Source organism: Bos taurus, chromosome 9 (assembly GCF_002263795.3).
Source record: "Bos taurus isolate L1 Dominette 01449 registration number 42190680 breed Hereford chromosome 9, ARS-UCD2.0, whole genome shotgun sequence".
NCBI lineage: Eukaryota > Metazoa > Chordata > Mammalia > Artiodactyla > Bovidae > Bos > Bos taurus.
In genome coordinates, this window is record NC_037336.1 from 96,267,132 (window position 1) to 96,288,405 (window position 21,274).

A 21,274-nucleotide genomic window follows, 5' to 3' on the forward strand; every position below is an offset into this window, starting at 1 on the left:
TCTCAACAGTCTGGCCTTCTGTTCCCAGGGAGGGCTGATGCCTTCATCATCCGCTTCGTCTGCAATGATGACGTTTACCCAGGGACACCCAAGTTCCTGCACCAGGACATCGACTCTAGCCTGGGGATCCGGGACACTTTCTTCGAGTTTGAAACCGCGCTGGCCTGTGTACCTTCTCCGGTAGATTGCCAAGTCACAGGTGAGACCGGTTGGAAGTGTGTGTGCGTGCCTGTGAGCATATGTGTGTGTATATGTGCGTGTGTGTGTGTGTTTTATTTTCAGGCAGCATGACATTTGTGTTACATGTTTCCCTTGAATGATGCTTAGAGTTGTAAAACTTCTCTTGAAGTGAATCTGGGTTCATGGTTTTGAGCTATCGTTTGGGATCAGAAGCTACTTACGAACAAAGAAGAAAACTAGGGGGGGAAAAATCAAGTGCACTGTTGGAGCTCCTTACTGGAGGGAGAAGAGGATAAGAGGATAAAGTTCTGAAAGGGGTCCCCGATTCTGAGCTGGATCCTCACTCTTTGTGGCGGCCCCCACCTCCTCAGCCGTGGTGCTCTGTTGTAACAGCTGGTTTCTTTGGTTGGTTGTTTCTGTGTTGGAATTAAAAGAAATTTTTAAAATTAGGAATCACTAAAGTTTTAATTAATTTTTTTTTACTTAAAAAAAAAAGTTTGTCTGTGGCACATAGCGTGTGGGATCTTAGTTCCTTGCCCAGGGGTCGAACTCTGCATTGGAAGCGCCAAGTCTCAACCACGGGGCCGCTGGGGAAGTCCCGTCGTGGCAGTTTTGAGCGTCAGGGCTGGTGCATGTTTCTGCAGGAGGTGCCTGTCGGCTTCCTGTGGGTCTGCTCATTTCTGTTACGAGTGTTAAGTTCCTGCCTCCTTAAGGGGTTGAAAGGTGGTGTCCAGAGCTACCAGGAGGGCAGGGCTCTGCAGTGCTCCCGTGTATTTCAGACCCCGCCGGGAACGAGTATGATCTGAGTGGCCTGAGCAAGGCCAGGAAGCCGTGGACTGCGGTTGACACGTTCGATGAGGGGAAGAAGAGGACCTTCTACCTGAGCGTGTGCACGCCTCTCCCGTACATTCCCGGCTGCCACGGTGCGTGCCGTGCCCTGGACTCGAGTTCACCTGGCCTTCCTCCCCTCCCGCCACCTTCAACGCTGTCTCCTGGCCCTTGTAGGCACCGCTGTGGGGTCCTGCCTGGTGACGGAAGACAGCAAGTTGAACCTAGGCGTCGTGCAGATCAGTCCTCAGGTGGGCGCCAACGGGTCCTTGAGCCTCGTCTACGTCAACGGGGACAAGTGCAAGAACCAGCGTTTCTCCACCAGGATAAACCTCGAGTGTGCCCACACAACGGTGCGTGTCCGTGCAACCTCCTTTCCGCCTCCCCCAGACTCCAGGCCTTGCATCTGATGTTGAACTTGCCGGAGTGTTGGGGGGTTTTAGGCTGTTGATGGGATTGGACCAGAATGTCCTGGTCTGGTGTGTTTCCTGAGGGCTGTCCATGTACTTCTCTCATGGAGGTGAAGAGTTGCGTGTCCATCCTGCTACCTTCTGACTCCCTTCTTAAGTGGATGAGCATGTGCTGAGCGCTGGTTTCCGTTGCAGGGCTCCCCGACCTTTCAGCTCCAGAACGACTGTGAGTATGTGTTTCTCTGGAGAACCGTGGAAGCCTGTCCCGTCGTGCGTGCGGAAGGTAAGACCTGGCCCCGCCCACCTAAGTTGTGAAAGTGTGATGTAGGGCGTGCTCTGATAGCATCTTAGATGTGAAGACTTGGGCGTGATCGCGAGACGCCTATGTATTTATTAGTGGATGGATAGCTTCTTGTCCTTGAATTTTCCACTCCACTCCATTGTTCCCTTCACCAGGGACATTTTCCTCCCCTGCTGGGTCGATGGGCTGTTGGCGTCTCACACTTGAGAGCGTGAACGTGAGGTTTGATTTTAAGTGGATCTTCCTTCCTCCGGTGACCTAAGCTTTTCTAGAAGACTGTGGGCAGCTTGTCTTATGCATACAAGCTAGAAGGAGAGAAGGTGGAAATGGTATTTAAGGCCTGTTTTAAGACAGTACTTAGCTGATTAAAGGTTGCAGAAGTTTTGCCTGAAGGTGTGTGTGTGTGTGTGTGTGTGTGTGTGTGTGTGATTGCCCTTCCCCTCTCACGTTCTTGCAGGAGACTACTGCGAGGTGAGAGACCCAAGGCACGGCAACCTGTATAACCTGATACCTCTTGGTCTGAACGACACTGTCGTGCGGGCCGGCGAATACACCTATTACTTCCGCGTCTGCGGAGAGCTGACATCCGGCGTCTGCCCAACCAGTGACAAGTCCAAGGTCATCTCATCATGCCAGGAAAAGCGGGGACCCCAGGGATTTCAAAAAGTGGCAGGTACTGTGGTTTTCTTCCTTCTCTTCTTGGAATTCCGTATTTAAGTATGGAATTCCACATTTAAGATGATAGATTATATCTTGTGTTTTAAGATCTACAGACGGTATCTTTCTTGAAAAAGAAGTACATCTGCTGTGTCCTGGTAAAACAGCGTGTTAGCGATGTTGCTGGTTTCACAGGACACACGCTGACGCGTGTCGTTAAGAGCTTATTTCATTCTTACTTAGCGACACTGGTTAGTTCTCAGCTCATATTTCTTCTTTTTTATCCCAACTTTGGGACCCACTGGACTACTGGTAGGTGCTCTGGCGTGGTACTTTGTAGAACAGAGATGAAGGGCACGTGTCTGGTACTGGGCTGGGCCGTGAAACTGGTAGGGCAGACTGTCGGTCCTCACGCTCTCTCAGCAGCTGGGCAGGTGGTGATGCACTTACGACTTTTTTACAAATCACGAAGTAGCTGGCAGAGTGAGTCCATGGGCCTCCCTGAGGAGCCGGCATCCTCTGAGCTCATCAGGTCAAGGAGTGTCTGCGTGGCATCTATCTGTTGGTCTGTGGTCTGCGTGTCTGTTGGTTTGAAGGTCACGGCCTGGGGTGAGAGGAGGCCTGGTTCAAGGAGCTGGCGGGCCTGGCGTGCTTGGTCTTGTGGGGGTTTGTTCAGGGTATGCGATGGGCCGCGTCTGTGCTGACCGGCCGGGGCCTTCCTGAGCCCATCCTCACATCCCTGGCTGCTTCTTCGGCAGGTCTGTTTAATCAGAAGCTGACCTACGAGAATGGGGTGCTGAAGATGAACTACACCGGGGGTGACACCTGCCACAAGGTGTACCAGCGTTCCACCACCATCTTTTTCTACTGCGACCGCAGCACGCAGGCGGTGAGTGCACTCAGGGCGGGACTTCGCCCTGGCTTTGCTGCCTTGTCTTTCATAAAACGAGCCTGCTCTTACTGTCTCGTGCAACCTCCTGGTTAAACCTAGTTCAAGTGTGTGATTTACAGACTCAGTGTTCAAAACCTCGATCAGTTTTGTCTCAAGCTTAATGAGCAGGTCTGTCCCTTCCGATATGCGTCCTAAGCACCGGCCACCCAGGGTTTCCCGTTTCACATCTCGTCTCTGCCGTTGCAGCCCGTGTTTCTCCAGGAGACGTCCGATTGCTCCTACCTGTTTGAGTGGCGCACGCAGTACGCCTGCCCGCCCTACGACCTGACCGAGTGTTCGTTCAAGTAAGTCGATGGGGCGTTGACTCTCGGGGGGCAGTCCGGTTTACACGGTAATACTTTGCTTCAATAGTGGCCTGTGGGGACGGGGAACTAGATTAGGTGAGTACTCTAGGCTTTAGTTCTGCATATTAAACTCTTGGATCGCTCTTGGCTTAGGTCCTTTGCTTCTTGGGTTTTAGGTCCTCTGTTCTGTATTCTTTTTTGTTGGAGTGTATCCTCCTGTACTGTGGAGAGGTTGGGTAGCAGAGGACCCATGCAGTGTCTGAAAATGCCACTGACTTGCTCTCAGATCTGATTAGCTGGGACTAGGATTACGACAGAGTCAAATTAGGTTTCCTTCAATTTTGAAGGCCTTGTCCCATTTCCAACAAGAACCATGCACATTTGGTGAAAAAGTTTGTTGCTCATCTTCTATGAGTTTTTACTCCATTTTGGAATATTTTCTGAATTTAAAAAAAACTGTCCTTTGGAAAGTTTTATTTTAAATTTCACATAAGTCCTTCTAATTATCTCTGAGGATACGGATTCTAATTTTTGTTTTCTTTTTAAAAAATCTCATCACACTTTCCCTGAGTTATAATCCATTTTCTTTTAGTGGTTGCCTTACACATGTAATTTTGATTTAACAGGAAGCTAAAGTTGACCCATAGCTCTACCCACCCCTCCAACCATGAAATAATAGAGAATGTTTTAGCACCAAACACAGTCTCCCAAACTCCACAGGATTGTGGTCTAGTGTTTTAGTTCTGACTTATTTTTTTCCTTCTCACATAAGTTGTAAGTTGTGGTTTTAAAAAATACTCATTGGTTGTTTGACTATATAAATTTCTTCCCTTTGCAAAGGAAAAGAAATATCTGTTTCTTTGGCTTACTCTTCCTTTTTGCATTGCGCCCTTTCCTTTTGACCTAATTTTCATTCTCTAAGTGCTCTGTTTGTATAATGCTACGCAGCGTGCTTGTTTGCAGATTGCTTGCCTCTGGTCTCTGTTGGGGTAAGGAGTTTGTATCAGGATGTCCCACTTGGGACTGGGAAGGAATTAGTGCGTCTTCCGACGCTGGCTTCTCAGGCTGTTGGAGCTGGCCCTGGGGTCCAGGCGCACCGTAACACTGCCTGGTGGTCCTGTACCAGTAGGGAGTGTGTGGCGTTAATCTTGGCCTTCATGTGAAAGGGCTCAGTTTTATCACCACTCACTTGGCACAGAAGCCCAGGTGAATGCTTCTGCGTGTGTGCACCAGCCCTTGGGAGGTGAGCCATCTCGGGTTGCTGTTAGAGAGCCTGGCCTCTCAGTCCTAGCTTCATTATCAGGCAGATAACCTGCCTTTTCTGTACATGTTCTCTTGGGTTTGCTCTGTGGTCTCAGTCTGTTTTGCTTACGCATGGCTTTGTTATTTATGTTGCTTGGAAGGTGGTACTTCCTAAAACTGAAGATGTATGCCTGTTACTCAGTTAGGAGTATTTTCAGTGACTGCATTTTTGAAGGTTGCCTTTTGTTGTGGGCCTTTTATTAATCATATCTTAACTTTGCCTGTCATATGCACTGTATATTTTAAGTGTCTTTTTTATCTGTTTCTGTACCGCATTCTGTTTCCTTAGATCTATTTCCCGTTAACTGGTTCTCTCATCAGCTGATTCGATTTCTCTTCCACCTGCTCGTTGTCTTTTTAATTTTCATGACTGAGTTCTGTTTGGTACTCTTTCTCATTTCTTCTCTCCACTCCACCCCCCTTTTATTATAGTTGCAGTTTCTTCTTTTAGGTCTTTAACCGTTTACAGTAAATCTCTATCCGTTCTATGGAGTTCTTGAGGATCAGCTTCTGCAAATGTCTGTCTCCCACAGATGCCGATGTTAATGCCAGCCCCATCCCTTCACTCATCCCATTAATGGTCCCTCAGCTTTCAAAGTACTTAGAGTTCTGTCTTCCAGAAGCAGCACCAACCCCCTCCGCCCCCCGTTTTGACCATCCCCGTCTCCCCCTGCATGGGTGCAGCGGCCCCTCAGTGATCCCCTGGCCACCGTGGACTGGCCCTGCACAGGGGTTAGAGGTCTTATTAGACGAGATCAGGTGTGTGTTCAGAGTGGTATGGCCGTAGACCAGAGTGGTCCTGGGAGGTTGTAAGTCAGCCCAGGCCAATGTCGTTGCGGCCCCGCGATGCAATGAAGCCCCTGTGTTGTTTGGAGCTACCAGCTGAAGTCGTCTGGTGGGCTGGAACACCCCCCGCCCCGCTGCCAGCCTCAGCTCCCACTGTGCCATGGCTCCTGTCTGCTCTGCTCCGTCCACACAGGGCCCCGTGTTTTCCTGTGGACACCCTGGCGTTCTGTGCCCCAGGCTCCTGGTTCCCACTGCTCCCTCTGCCCGGTTCCCTGTGGGGCAGGCTCTTCCGCATCATCCTAAGCTTATTCAGAGATGGCCTTCTCAGAAAGGCCTTCTCTGGCCACTGTCTAAAAATCTCACTTCCTCTTTCCCCTCCCAAACTTCACATTCCTTCCCTGCCTTATTTTTTCTCTGTACTCTGATTACCATCTGTTCTACTGTACATTAAAAAAAAAAAAAAAATACCTGTGGCCTCTCCAGTCTTCATAGGATGGGCGATTTTTATCCGTTTCCATCAACACCACCACCCGCCTTTGGCATGTAGTTTTGAACGAGTGGCTGATTCTGGTCTCCCCAGGTGAAGTGGTGTCTCTGGCCACCCTGTGTCCCCACCTGACTCGGGCCCCTGGGCAGGCTGAGTGTCTTTCTCAGCCTTGACTCTGCACCCGGCGGAGGGCTGGCTCTCAGTACCTGTCCCTGCCTGGGGTTCGTGCAGAAAGTAAACTTTCTCCAGGGAGGTCAACGCCAGCCCCATTTACTTCGGGAACCGCTGGGGGCCTCGGGCTTGTTCAGCAGGTGGCCTGACCGGGATGCCCTGGGCGCTGCGTGTGTCAGCCGTCTGTGTACCCCTGTCTCCTGACTGCCCTGAGCAGGGCGCGCACTACACTTTGCTTTTTCTGTTGTTGTTGAGTACATAATCTCGTTGCACCAAGGCTTGGCGTTTCCTGAGCTCAGGCTGTGTCGTTGCTGATTCTGCCTGGAGCTGGAGACCCCAGGGGTCAAGTCCAGCCTCTGGTAGGGTCTGGTGCCCTGGAGTGTCAGGAGTACACTCCTCCTGTGCACTGAGCCTTTCCAGCCGGGGTGCTCAAGCCTGAATCGGAATCCAGCTGCACCTTACCGGGGCGCTTTTTCCTTCCCTGCAGAAACGAGGCTGGGGAAACCTACGACCTCTCGTCTCTGTCGAGGTACAGCGACAACTGGGAGGCTGTCACGGGCACAGGGTCCACCGAGCACTACCTCATCAACGTGTGCAAGTCCCTGTCCCCGCAGGCTGGCTCAGGTGAGCGGGGGGCGCGGGGGCTTGGGGCTCGTAGGGAGTTTGTGGGGGAGAAAGGGAGTCAGGACGGATTCTTCGAAGTCATGTCACTCTCTGACATGGGAGTCGGGACACATTAGCCCGGAAGTGGAAGGAGGACTTGCGGGTCTTGATGACCAGGCCCTGGTGTGGTCCAGGGTAAGTCAGTGCTGAAGGCGTGCTGGGAGCGTGAGGACCTGTTTGAAGTGTCAAGAGACGGAGGTAGCGGGAGGTAATCACGGTGGTGGGTGGTTCTCAGCCAGGGCAGGAGATTGGAAGGCGGCGAATGGCCATGTGGCCACACACCCTTTGTATTTACTGACAGCAAAGTGGGTGGGGGTCCTGGTACGATGCACCCAGACCCTTGGTGCCAGTGATGAGGCGAGAGCTGGTTGGACCCAGGGGACCAGGAGCAGCAACCTGGAGTGACCCCGATGCCCCCCTCGGCCTGCTGGGGTCCTGCAGACGGAGCTTGTTCTGTCTCCCTGGCAGGTCTATGCAGCCCACTCACATCCTGAGTGATTTTTCTCTGCTGCATGCGGTGTGGCCGTGGCCACTTCCCTGTTTTGTGTGCTGGCCGCCTGGTGACCCCACACTCTCAGTCCATGAAGTGGGGCCCGCCTGTTCTTTCCCCGGGCAGGTAACTCAGACATTTCCAGGACTGGGGAGTTGGCGCAGTTCTTGGTGACTTCTGAAATAAAGATAGCACGTGGACATAGGCCATTCACAACGTCCCCTGGGCTCAGTCTGGGTGTTCTCGGCTTCATCCCATTTGGGGGTCAGAAAAACTGAGGCTGTCCTGTCCTGAATTCTCCTGACTCTCCACATCTACCCCCCCCCCAGTCCATCTGCAGTAAATTAATGTTTCATGCCATGAGAGCTCGTGGCGTCATCAGCATCTGACTTAAACAATGGGAACCACTGGTATTTTGGAGTGATTGTTAGAGTCAGAGTATCGCGTGCCAGACGTTAGAGTCAGAGTGTCGCGTGCCAGACGTTAGGTGCCTTGTGAGTCCTAGTCTGGAAAGCGGCCAATGGTCGCTCTTAATCGTCTCTGCTTGTGCTACAGATCCGTGCCCTCCGGAGGCGGCCGTGTGTCTGCTGGGCGGCCCCAAGCCCGTGAACCTGGGCAGGGTGCGGGACAGTCCTCAGTGGAGCCAGGGCTTGACCCTCCTGAAGTACGTTGACGGTGACTTGTGTCCAGACCAGATTCGGAAGAAGTCAACCACCATCCGCTTCACGTGCAGCGAGAGCCACGTGGTGAGTGACCCAGCTGTGTCCACCCTGGCGTGGGTCCTGAGTCAGCAGGACTGACGTCTCACTTCCTTCGGGTGCGTGGTGAAGCCCTCAGGGTGACCCGGCCTAACAGGGGGCGCAGGCAGTGCGGCCTTGGGCCTGTGGTCCTGGGTGCCCACCCTGGCAATTCAACTTCCAGAGTTAGGGGCTCCCCTGGTGGCTTAGTGGTCGAGTATCTGCCTGCAATGTGGGAGCTGCAGCGTCAGTCCCAGGACTGGGAAGATCCCCTGGAGATGGGAATGGCTACCCACTCCAGTATTCTCGCCTGGGGAATCCCATGGACAGAGGAGCCTGGCGGGCTACAGTCTGAGGGGTTGCAAAGAGTCCGACATGACTGTGTGACTCATCATTGTCAAAGTCTGACTCAGCCCCCTGGAGGCTGGAGAGAGAACTGCCGTTTGCCAGCCTGCCCCTCATCTTCAGGGGTAAAAACGGCAGGTCGGCAGACCTGGTTCCAAGCCAAGCTCTGCCGCTTCCTGGCCGTGCACCTCAGTCCCTTCATCCCTCTCAGCTGGTCACCCGTTACCAACGCGAGCTCCGGCGAGGGTAGAGAGGAGAGACCGGAGGCTCCGGGCCCCGTTGCTGGCTTGTGGTTGGTGCATGAGAGCCGGAGTCTTGTCTCATCTCTGGGCAGTCCCTTCCCCAGAGGGTTGGTCTGTGCAGTGTGGAGGTGGGTGCAGAATTAATTGTCTTCCTGGACTGTTTTTTTTTTTTTACCGTGGGGACAAGTCCATCTGTGAGATGAAGGTGCTTTTGTGGAAGCTGTGGGTTGTGGCTACGGGCCATGAGGACAGGCTGAGCTAGCCCACTCAGTGTCATCGTCTAGCTGCATGTGGCCAGAATTGGTGGTGGGGGAGCCCCAGGGAGAGCCTCCTGGGGGCCTGAGGCCTGCCCCCCTGGACGGGGTGGATGCTGAGGTTCTCCTCTGGAGACTATGCGGAGGCTGAGCCTGGACCCCCAAGCTCCTGGGGTGCAGACACTCTGGGCCCTCATAGACTCCCTGTGTGACTGAGCGGAGAGGCTCATGGCTGAGCAGGACAGTTGAGGGGCCCCGGGGGGCTCTGCATGCAGGTGCCTGGGTCTGGGTTATCTGGGGAGAAGGGTCCTGCTGCACCAGGCTGGCCTGAGCCACGTGGACGAGGCACGTCCGGAAGGCGGGGAGTCTCCTCGCCTGGGCAGTGCGGGGTCGGTCGGTTCGCAAGTTGTCACTAGTCCTGGAGGCGCTTCCCCTTTTGTTCCCGTAACAAACTTCAGTTCCGGTTTTTAGAGCATGACCGAGGGTTTCCTCATTCATGACTCATGGTGGCCCTCTGCTCATCCTTCGCCCACCCGTCCCCTGCGCCCCGTCTCACTGCTTGGCTGCAGGGACACACCCCTGGCCCCTGCGTGGATCTCAGGCCTCGTCTCGTCCATGTGTGTCAGGGCCCTCGGGGGTGTCTGTGGAGCAGACACTGACCCCTTGCTTTTTCTGAACCTGCCTCTGTCCCACAAAGACCCCGGGACGGATGAGTCACAGGCGGCGCAGGGGAGCTCCTGTTGACGGGGGTCAGCGCTGTTCCCAGGTCCGCCCTGTGGCCCGTTGGCAGCCGCCTTTGTCTTTGCTCGTTTCTAGAACTCCAGGCCCATGTTCATCAGCGCAGTGGAGGACTGCGAATACACCTTCTCCTGGCCCACGGCCGCCGCCTGCGCGGTCAAGAGCAACGTGCACGACGACTGCCAGGTCACCAACCCCGCCACGGGTGAGTGAGGGGCCCCGCCGGCCTCCCCGCCCCGCCTCTGCAGTGAGGGACCCCGCCGGCCTCCCCCGCCCCGCCCCTGCAGTGAGGGACCCCGCCGGCCTCCCCCGCCCCGCCCCTGCAGTGAGGGACCCCGCCGGCCTCCCCTGCCCCTGCAGTGAGGAACCCGCCCACCCCACCCCCGGCATGATGAGAGGCCCCGGATGAGGTTGAGAAGCAGGCAGTGTCCTGTCTGGAGGGTGCACGTTGGCCTTTTGTGCCAGTTCTGCGGGCTGCTGTTGACTCGGGACTCTCCTTCAGTGGAGGAGACGGCCAGTCCCCCTGAAACCTGTGCTCCCACTGCCCCTGTTTCTGGGGTTGTCGGTCCCTGGCTCTTGGCTTGTGGAGCTGGAGTCGATCTCCTGTTCCCTTTCAGGGTTAATCTGGGTGAGGTTGGAGGGGCACCCAGGGAACTGCTGAGTCTCAGCACTGGGAACACAGGGTGCTTCTCTGGCAGCGGGAAGTGCTGTCTGGGCCTCCCCAACTTCCCCCCACCCCGAATCACAGGAGCTGCTGAGGCCCGGCCCCAGGAGGACACCCACCTCCCCCCAGTTCTCTCTAGCGGGTCAGGAAGGTTCTCAGGGCCGAGCCGGTGAAGGGGGCAGATTCATCACGAGGAGTCCGGGGCCTCATGGCCCGTGGGATCCGTGTCTGAGCAGGTGGGTGAGGGGTCACTGTGTCCCACCGCCCACCCCGTGCAGGACACCTGTTTGACCTGAGCTCTCTGAGCGGCCGGGCCGGCTTCACCGCCGCCTACAGCGAGAAGGGGTTAGTCTACCTCAGCGTGTGCGGGGACAACGAGAACTGCGCCAACGGCGTGGGTGAGTGCAGCCTGCCCTCCACGCCCCCCCTCCAGCGAAGAGATCAGATGCCTTCATCGGCAGCAATCCTCTTGGGGTCAGGGCGGGGGCTGTGAGGGGGTGATTTGTAACCATGGGGTGAAGTATTAGACGTGTAGCATTTGCTGAAATTGGGTAGCACTACCAGGAGTGCAGGCTGTGGCTTGCAGCATCCGGGTCTGCAGGAAGTACGTTATCAGGAAGCAAGTGCTTTGGGTCCCTGACTGTGTGTCCTTCCCACCGGCTCTGTGCTGGGCACAGGGGCCTGCTTTGGGCAGACCAGGATCAGCGTGGGCAAGGCGAGCAAGAGGCTGACCTACGTGGACCAGGTCTTGCAACTGGTGTATGAGGGCGGCTCCCCCTGCCCCTCCAAGACCGGCCTGAGCTACAAGAGCGTCATCAGCTTCGTGTGCAGGCCTGAGGTCGGGCCCACCAACAGGCCCATGCTGATCTCCCTGGACAAGCGCACGTGCACGCTTTTCTTCTCCTGGCACACACCCCTGGCCTGCGAGCAGACGGTGAGTCCGGGGCGGCCCAGCCCACCCAACCTAGGGGCCTTCCACTTCTCCCATGGGTCCTGGGGCACCCCACCCACTTCTCGTCCACTCCCGTGGCCCCGATAATGCTTGGTTCAGAGTGCCCGATGCTAAATAAAGCAAAACACGTGGTGGGGGGTGGTGGTTGATCCACCTTTAGTGCGTTTCTCGTTCAGCCTAAATCCTCGCGGTGACTCCTGGTCAGTGGTCAGGAGCTCAGTTGTTGTAGATGCCAACCCAGAGGTGTGTTTCCCGTCTGATAGACCGAGTGCTCCGTGAGGAACGGCAGCTCCCTCATCGACCTGTCCCCACTCATCCACCGCACCGGGGGTTACGAAGCATACGATGAGAGTGAGGACGACGGCTCCGACACCAGCCCTGACTTCTACATCAACATCTGCCAGCCGCTCAACCCCATGCACGGGTTGGCCTGCCCCGCCGGCACGGCCGTGTGCAAGGTTCCCGTGGACGGCCCCCCGATAGTGAGTGTGGGGCCCGAGGGCAGAGGTCGCCCCGCAGGGGGTTTCAGCGGCCCCCCCAGCGTGTCGTGTGTCTTGCTGTCGGTGGAGAGTCTTCAGGCAGAACGAATGGGGACGTGAGCTGGGACTCTGTGATTCTGGGTCCGCCAGGGGAAGAGGAATGTGAGGGTTTGTGCATTGAGCTGTCTCTTGTTGTGATAGAAGGTACGGGAGAAAATGTGAACATGTGTGCGGAGAGACGGCATTTTTGTATCAGGTCAGAAGTCCCCAAGGATGTTGATGGAGCTTGGTGTCTGCTTAAGTGCGGGTCTTGTGTCATTAAAAGCTTGTGAAATACAAGCATGTTCTTTGGTAAATGAGTTTATTATTAAGGGCATAAGCCAATTGGCTAACAACTAAGCATTCTGCCTTGAAAGCTTTGGTGTACGCCAGCATTTCCCAGCGTAGGTTTGGGCCTCTCCAAACATCGCCTTCACGAGTTCATGTTTTGCGCGGTGCTCAGCATGTGTTATTTGAAGTGAAATGCACCCCTGGAGTGGGCTGTTTCCTGCTTGTTTTAACTGTGAGTCCGGTCCCGAGGGACTGAGATGTCCTTGTAACGGGAGGACGTTACCGGTGGTGCAGGTAGGGAGAGACGTGGGCAGCAGTTGGGGACGTTGGCCGTGATGTGAGCTTGACCAGAGCGTGGCTGTGTGACGAGCACGGGGCCTGGACAGTTGGTGTTGGCAGGAAGTGCTTGCGGTCAGCCTTCCCGGCGGTAGCCGGGAGCCGTCTTCTCCCATGTGGCTACCTTATTCCAGGTTTAAAAATAATAGAGGAAGTTCTCTAACCAGAGAGGGTGGTGTGTCATCGTGGCCTTAGCGTGGTGAACAGAGCATGTTGTGTGGCTTCATTCACACACTCACTTGCACACTCATCTCTCAGACACCACACACATACTCGTCTCAAACACACACTCATCTCAAACACACCACACGTACACACTCATCTCACACACACACAATCTATCACACACCACACACAGTCCTCTCTCACACTGCACACTCATCTTTTACACACCACACACACTCATCTGACACACACTGCACACTCATCTCTCACACACCATATACACACACTCATCTCAAACACATACACTCTCATCTCAAACACACACATACACACTCATCTCACACACACAGACTCATGTCTCACACACTACACACACACTCATCTCACACACACTGCACACTCATCTTTCACACACCACACACACACACTCGTCTCAAACACTCATCTCTCACACACCACACACACACTCATCTCACACACACCACACACACAACACACTCATCTCACACTCATTTCTTACACACCACACACACACACTCATCTCTCACACACCACACACACTCATCTGACATACACACTCATCTCTCACACACTTACCACATACACATCTCTCACACACACACTATGCTCATCTCACACACACTTATCACACACATACATTCGTCTCACATATGCACTCATCTCACATGCACACTCATCTCTCACACACATAAACACACATATACATACACACCATTCCTGGCCAATCACATTTCTTTGATTTGTGTGTCTATTTGCTCAAAAACACTGGCTGAGCGGCCGGTGTGTGCCAGGGCCGAGCGAAGCCGCAGAAGGTGGTGGGGGTGTGAGTGTGTGCTGTGTGCACACGCCTCGGTGCCGCTGAGGGGACGGGGCAGCCATGTGGGTTCCAGCCTCCGGCCGGCAGGTCAAGGGCCTGAGCAGCTTTCCGGGTGTGACCTGAGACTCCTGTTGCCTAGAATCTTTGAAAGTGGACCCTGAGTAGATGCCTTGGTGATAAATTTGTCCCTTAGTCAAGTGTTAGTCTCTCAGTGGTGTCCGACTCTGCAACACCATGGACTGTAGCCCTCTAGGCTCCTCTGTCCGTGGGATTCTCGAGGCAAGAACACTGGAGTCGGCTGCCATGCTCTCCAGGGGATCTTCCCCACCCAGGGATGGAACCCAGGCCTCCTGCATTGCAGGCGGGTTCTTTACCGTCTGAGCCCCCAGGGAAGCCCCACCCTGAGCAGAAGCACAGCCACTGTTGCTCATGTAGTCGATGCCCACCGACAAAGTGAGGTTTCTTTTTTGTGCCTCGCTGTCAGGACTTTTCACGTGAGCCGCTGGTAACACGGTTTCTTTAGGTGCTGCTTGTCCTCAAAACTGAGGACGTGCAACTTTTGTAACTTCTCCGTCAGCCCTTACTCCTCTAACCTGGGGAACGATTACCTTCCTGAAACGTCATCTGCTTTCTCTGTTCAGGATATTGGCCGAGTGGCAGGACCTCCGATCCTCAATCCCATAGCCAACGAAGTTTACTTGAACTTTGAAAGCAGCACTCCTTGCTTGGCGGACCGGCACTTCAACTACACCTCACTGATCACGTTCCACTGTAAGCGGGGCGTGAGCATGGTAAGTGGGCACCGGTGTATGAGGCACCGGTGTGCGGGCCGGCCAGCCAGAGCCGGAGGCCCTCGAAGCCTGCCTCGGACGAAGGCTGCCTGTGTCCACAGCGCCTGCCTCGCACCGTGTGCTGTCAGTGGTGTGTGGAATCACTGCAGGCCCTCAGTTTAGCAATAAGTGGGCCCTCCCGGAGTCACCAGGGCAGATTTGGCACAAGGAGGCTTGTTGTGATAAATGCTCGAGCAAAGAAGTAGCCTTCACCTTTGCCTGGGAGTGAAAGAAAGTGTTAGTCATCCAGTCGTGTCTGACTCTGCGACCCCACGAACTGTAGCCGGCCAGGCTCCTCTGTCCGTGGGAGTATTCAGACAAGAATACTGGAGTGGGTTGCCGTTCTGTTCTCCAGGGGATCTTCTTGACCCAGGGATTGAACCCGAGTTTCCTGCATTGCAGGCAGATTCTTTACTGTCTGAGCTCCCTGCCTACCATCACACTAAAATGTCAACTTTGGTTTTCTCTTTTTAAATTTTAACATTACTGATTTTATTCTTGTTGGGAAGTCAGACATTTTGGCAGCTGTAATCATTCGGATGTAATTCATATTTCACAAATTAGCAAATGAAAGAAGAGCTTTGGGATAAAAGTATCAGTAGCTATGATAGTGTACCATCTACTTTTAAGGAGGCCATTGATTTTCCTTTTATCTGCAGTTAAAAAACAGCTTCCTTTAAAAAAGAGCGCTGTTTTGTTGTAAGGAGTTTTGTGTAAGTTTTCTCTTGCCCTCCCTCTGGGAACAGGAGATAAATCATTGGTTTGCGGCCCCCGTTTCGTGATGATCTGGGAGGGCTGCCTGACGTCACGTGGCCCTGCAGAGGCAGGGGTCCCCACCTCTGCTCCACCGGAGAGCTCTGTGCTGGCGGCCTGGGTCTCAGCCCCCTGTGCTGCCTGTTTATTTTGTATTAGAGTATAGTCGTTTAAGGAATGAGGATGAGATGGTTGGGTGGCATCACGGACTCAATGGGCATGAATTTGGGCCAACTCCGGGAGACAGTGAGGGACAGGGAGGGCTGACGCGCTGCGATCCATCGAGTCGCAAAGAGTCGGCCACGACTTAGTGACCGAACAGCACAACGGCATAGCCACGAACAGTGTTGTGATAGTTTCGGGTGAACAGCGAAGGGACTCAGCCAGACACATACATGCATCCATTCTCCTCCCAAACTCCCTTCCCATCCAGGCTGCCACTTAACGTTGAGCAGAGTTTTCTGTGCTATATAGCAGGTCTTTTTTTGGTTATCCATTTTAAATATAGCATTGCGTACGTGTCTGTCAGAAACTCCCTTCCCCCATACTTGTGCTTTTGAAATTCCTAAATTCTGGAAACCTTACAAGTCCTTTGATGGGAATGGGCGATGTGGGTGAGTGGATGGTGGCAGGAAGTGGCTCACGGCCGCCTTCCCAGGAAGGGCTGCCATCCTGGGCGTCTGCGTGGAAACCTCACAGCTCCTGGACCGACATGTCGCCTCCGTTCACACATTGCCGGGCGGGAGGGGAGTCCCGAATGACCGAGGTGTGGGCAGCCATGATCCGCTAGCCCCTCTTGTCTCTGCACGTGCGTTCGCGTGTCTGGGGGGGGGTCTGGACGCATGTCCACAGGTGCCCCCCAGACTCGCGCTAGGTCTCAGAGCGGTGGAGTGCTGAGAGCGATGAGTGTTCGGCAGGGCTCAGAAGCAGGGCATCTCACGCTGCATGTGCGGTCCAGTTCAGAGAGACATTTGATGAACTCTCCTTCCCCTGCATTTTTTTATCTTCAGTGGAAATACTTCCTCCGTGTACATTAATAGAAAAACGCATTCTCAGCAACAATTAATGAAATTCTTCATCTGTTTTTATGGCTGCCGCTCAACGAGGGAGGGGAGGCAGTGAGGACGTTGATGGATATTTATTTAGATACTTGGCCTGTGGAATGTCCGGCTGGATCGTGTCTCGCCCTCAGTATAAACATCCCCTCAGTCTCCAGAGACGTGGGTGGGGACAGCCCCTCGAATGTACAGGAAACACTTGCTCCCTCCTCTGCCGCCGGAGACTCTTCAGTGTCTCAGGCTTCCCTGTCACAAAGTTTAAAGACCCACCCCCACCCTTTTCTCTGAGCTGGTGGTCTGGAGTATTGGCATGCTAAGTGCAGGGACACGGGCCTGGGGGCGGAGGGGAGTTGGGTGCAGGCAGGCCTGCCTGGTGGGGCTGCTGCTTGCTTGCCCGTGGCGAGGATGGTGGCTCCCTGCTCTTGGAGAGAGCCCACCGTGGGTCACCCGGGACCCCTGCTGGTCTGGGAGCATCTCTGAGCCCGCAGCGCCTGGGGCAGGGGTCTCCAGCCCTGCGGGGGGAGCGGGGAGGTTACTGTACTTGTTAATCCACGTGGATTTCACACCTGGGCCCCCCTCCCAAACAGGGAACGCCAAAACTGCTGAGGACCAGTGTGTGTGACTTCGTGTTTGAGTGGGAGACTCCTCTGGTCTGTCCCGACGAAGTGAAGACGGACGGCTGCTCCCTCACGGACGAACAGCTGTACTACAGCTTCAACCTGTCCAGCCTCTCCAAGAGCACCTTCAAGGTAACGCCGTGCCCCAGAGCCCGTGACCTCGGGGCCCCTGCCACCTGGCGTCACTCTCAGGCTCCTCTGTGTGTTATAATGCGGCCTCCGTGAGCGCTGGAGAACCTGCAGTCCTTCGTGCACTGTTGGGGTCTGGGGGACAGATGGGGGTGGTCCTCACTCTGTCCCCGGTGCGGGCTCGGCCTGCCAGGGGCGCTGGATGGTGTGCTAACCGGTCATGGCTCGTACCCTCGCTGTGCCCCATGGTTCAGAGTGAGCCTTTCTCGTGGGCTTGGCAAGGATTCATTCATTCAGTGAGGAGGGTCACATGGCCTGTTCCACGTCGCAGATGGAGAGCAGGAGGCCGCTCAGGGCCGTGTGAGTGACCATGTGCCTGAGGGGGCGGGGCTGGCAGAGCCTATGTGGCTCCACCTCTGCCTGCCGCCCAGAGACCACCCCTCAGCCCCGACCTGAGACACATTTGGGTGTCAGGGGCTGGTCTCGCCCCAGGCTGAATGTCGGGAGGCTGTGCTTCAGAGGCTGGGGCCCACATTCCTGTGACATAGACGTTACAGAGTCACACGGTTATGGACCAAGCCATCCCTGAGATGTAGATCTTACTGAGTCGCACGGCTGTGGACCAGGCCATCCCTGAGATGTAGATCTTACTGAGTCGCGCGGCTGTGGACCAGGCCATCCCTGAGATGTAGATCTTACTGAGTCGCGCGGCTGTGGACCAGGCCATCCCTGAGATGTAGATCTTACTGAGTCGCGCGGCTGTGGACCAGGCCATCCCTGAGATGTAGATCTTACTGAGTCGCGCGGCTGTGGACCAGGCCATCCCTGAGATGTAGATCTTACTGAGTCGCGCGGCTGTGGACCAGGCCATCCCTGAGATGTAGATCTTACTGAGTCGCGCGGCTGTGGACCAGGCCATCCCTGAGATGTAGATCTTACTGAGTCGCGCGGCTGTGGACCAGGCCATCCCTGAGATGTAGATCTTACTGAGTCGCGCGGCTGTGGACCAGGCCATCCCTGAGATGTAGATCTTACTGAGTCGCACGGCTGTGGACCAAGCCCACGAGATCCCGGCGCCTCCTGCGTGTGGCAGCCGGGGAGCGGTGAGCTCTGAGTCATACACCCAGGTGCCAGCCCTCTGGCTCCCAGAACAAGAGACCTTGCCTGGGTGCAGGCCCCCAGGATGGGTGTGCAGCAGCTTAGAGCCTGCAGAGGCGGGGCGGCCAGGGAGAAGAACCGTGTTCAATTAGGTCGTGGCTGCTCTGTGCTCAGTCCCGAGTCTTCAGCACTCTGGGGTTACTGGCAGGAGACATGGCTTAGGGTAGGGGGCAGGCAGCTGGGGGCCCGTGGGAGCGTGGTCTGCAGTGCTGCACCAGGAGGCACGGCCTTGGTGAGGGGGGACATGCCCGGGAGTGGCCAGGGCATCGCGCTCTGCAGGGGGGGACAAGGAGGGTGAGCTCTCAGGCAAGTGCACGGCCCGTGGACAGAGCTCCGCCTTCCTGCTCGTGCCCCCCACACCCCCAGCGCTGGCCTTGCCCCCCCTGGAGACCCAGTCACAGCGCGGGGCGGTGTCTCCGCAGGTGACCCGAGGCCCGCACACCTACAGTGTGGGGGTGTGCACCGCAGCCGCAGGCCTGGACGAAGGAGGCTGCAAGGACGGTGCTGTCTGCCTGCTGTCCGGGAGCAAGGGGGCGTCTTTCGGGCGGCTGGCGTCCATGAAGCTGGACTACAGGCATCAGGACGAAGCTGTCATCCTGAGTTACGCCAACGGAGACACTTGCCCTCCGGGTAAGTCTTTATGGGCGGGCGGAGTGTCTGTTCCCAGTAGACAAGGAATTAGACACGGCAGCAGGAGGGAACTCAGGAATGGCGCTCCAGATGCCATGAGCCCCAGCGCACGAAACGGCCCATCCTACAAGCCCTGGGTGTGAGTGCTCAGGCCCACAAACCATCAGTCAGTTTAGGGGGGCTTCTCTCGGGGAATCCTTGTTCGAGGTGACCGCCCCTGGCCGGGCGCAGCTGACGCAGTGTGGATAATCGGGGTCACTCTGATTTCCCCTTCCCAGAAACTGAGGACGGCGAGCCGTGTGTGTTCCCCTTCGTGTTCAACGGGAAGAGCTACGAGGAGTGTGTTGTGGAGAGCAGGGCCAGGCTCTGGTGCGCGACCACCGCCAACTACGACAGAGACCACGAGTGGGGCTTCTGCAAGCACTGTAAGTGGACACGCCGGGGCCCCCGCTGGCCGGCGCGGTAGCCCTGCGCCTGGAGGTTCTCTTCCTGGACTGTCCACGTTAGTGGCAGCGCCTCTGGTGCATGTGGTGTTTTCTCGCCGGGGCTATTTTCCATAAAGAAAAGTCATCAATTGCTCTGTGGGGCAGGGTGACAGATAGGTGTGGGGCGGTCAGCTCTCCCCCTCCCCAGCTCCAGGGGCTCGTGTCCGCATGCCAGTTTTTTCAGCACCAGTGGCTCACGTCCACGCTCGTTAGAATTGCTGCTGTCCCAGGTCTGCAGGGCCTTGTCTGCAACCGTCCGCTCTACAGTGGGCTGTGCCGGGCAGGGGCGGGGTGTGGGGGGTCTCAGTGCCCTTGCTGCTGTGAAGAGAATGGACCCACGAGAGTCCTAGTAACACGCGGGGCACAGACAGATGTGAGTTCTCAGGGAAAGTGACGGGACAACTGCATGACAAGTTGTTTAGTTCTTGTAAGTGGCCATGGAACAGAATGATACATGTTAAGGAATTAGGGCTTCCCTGTTGGCTCAGACAGGAAAGAAGCTGCCTGCAATGTAGGAGACCTGTGTTCAATCCCTGGCTCGGAAAGAGCCCCTGGAGAAGGGAGCAGCAACCCACTCCAGTATTCTTGCCTGGAGAATGCCATGGACAGAGGAGCCTGGCGGGCTACAGTCCGTGGGGTCACAAAGAGCTGGACACAGCTGAGCGACTAACACACACACACACACACGAGGAATTAGAAACATTAAGTCTACAAGGCACTACTGTAGCCTTCTTTGGAGGCTTATTACGAAAGCATCTTTTTCCTGGTAGGTTAGATGACATATTTTTAGTTTATCACAGGATTCTTATTATCGTTATCATTCATACTTTAATCAAGTAATACCTGTTTGAAAGGAATTGTACTGTTGCTGTGGGGTGGTTAAGTGCAGAAGGGGAACTTGGTCCTAATTTGAGGGTGGAAATGGGAATGAAACACAGCAGGAAGTGGGGAACGGCCGGGGATGGACAGCACCCCTCAGCGCCAGCGCCGCGGGGGCAGGCATCCCAGCCGGGCGGGGGGCCTGACGCTCGCCTCGCGTGCCGCCCAGCCACCAGCCACCGGACGTCCGTCATCATCTTCAAGTGTGACGAGGACGCCGACGTGGGGCGGCCCCAGGTCTTCAGCGAGGTGCGCGGGTGTGAGGTGACCTTCGAGTGGAAGACGAAGGTGGTCTGCCCCCCGAAGAAGATGGAGTGCAAGTTCGTCCAGAAGCACCGGACCTACGACCTGCGGCTGCTCTCGTCCCTCACCGGCTCCTGGTCCTTCGTCCACAACGGAGCCTCGTGAGTACCTCCCCCTACCAGCCTGCCGGCTGTGTCCGTCGCCCCGACGGGGCGAGTGTGCGGCGCTTCAAGCTCCGATTCTGAAGGTGGCACAGCCTCAGGCCTCTGCTCGGGCAGGCCTGGTGCATTCCAGGGGGTTTGGAAGCAGAGGCAGCTAAAGCCAGCCTTGAGATCCCAAAGCACCTGGTGAGCAGCTGCGGGCCTGATGGAATCAGGCGCGGTTTGCTTCTTGTCTGGGATGCTGTCCGTGTTGGGCTTCCCTGGTGGCTCAGTTGGTAAAGAATCTGCCTGCAATGCGGGTGACCCAGGCTCCATCCCTGGGTCAGGAAGATCCCCTGGAGAAGGAGATGGCAACCCACTCCAGTATCCTTGCCTGGAGAATCCCAAGGATGGAGGAGCCTGGCGGGCTACAGTCCATGGGGTCACAACAGTCGGACACGACTTTGACTAAACCACCCATCTGTGTTGGGTTGGTGGGGGTGTTAATTTGCCCCACTTTGCTGCCCCTAGTACCTTGGCTGTGCTGGCCTGACCGCTTCACGCTTAGAGCAGTGGGGAGCGTGGACCCGGAAGCCTCGGGAACCTGAAGACGGGGGAATGCCTTGCCAGGGTTTCAGCCGCTGCCTGTCCTGACTCAGCCGCCTGAGTCTGTTAGCCACCTGACTCTCGGGACTCACCCCGTGTGCCCGGTGGGCACGTGCGCATTTTCAGCGTCCATCCACTCTCTGGCCTTCGTTTAC

General features: G+C 55.8%; 1 protein-coding gene across 1 annotated transcript in view; it reads left to right on the top strand.

Annotated features, from left to right (window-relative positions):
• Positions 1-21,274, top strand: part of IGF2R (insulin like growth factor 2 receptor) — a 102,527-nt gene that overhangs the window by 69,639 nt on the left and 11,614 nt on the right. The window contains 18 exon segments of the mRNA NM_174352.2: positions 29-199; positions 960-1,103; positions 1,186-1,361; positions 1,614-1,701; positions 2,177-2,392; positions 3,135-3,265; positions 3,515-3,612; positions 6,846-6,982; positions 8,067-8,257; positions 9,906-10,032; positions 10,770-10,889; positions 11,169-11,425; positions 11,707-11,925; positions 14,233-14,382; positions 16,820-16,981; positions 18,559-18,766; positions 19,045-19,191; positions 20,300-20,534. Coding sequence (NP_776777.1) covers positions 29-199; positions 960-1,103; positions 1,186-1,361; positions 1,614-1,701; positions 2,177-2,392; positions 3,135-3,265; positions 3,515-3,612; positions 6,846-6,982; positions 8,067-8,257; positions 9,906-10,032; positions 10,770-10,889; positions 11,169-11,425; positions 11,707-11,925; positions 14,233-14,382; positions 16,820-16,981; positions 18,559-18,766; positions 19,045-19,191; positions 20,300-20,534 — 2,977 coding nt within the window.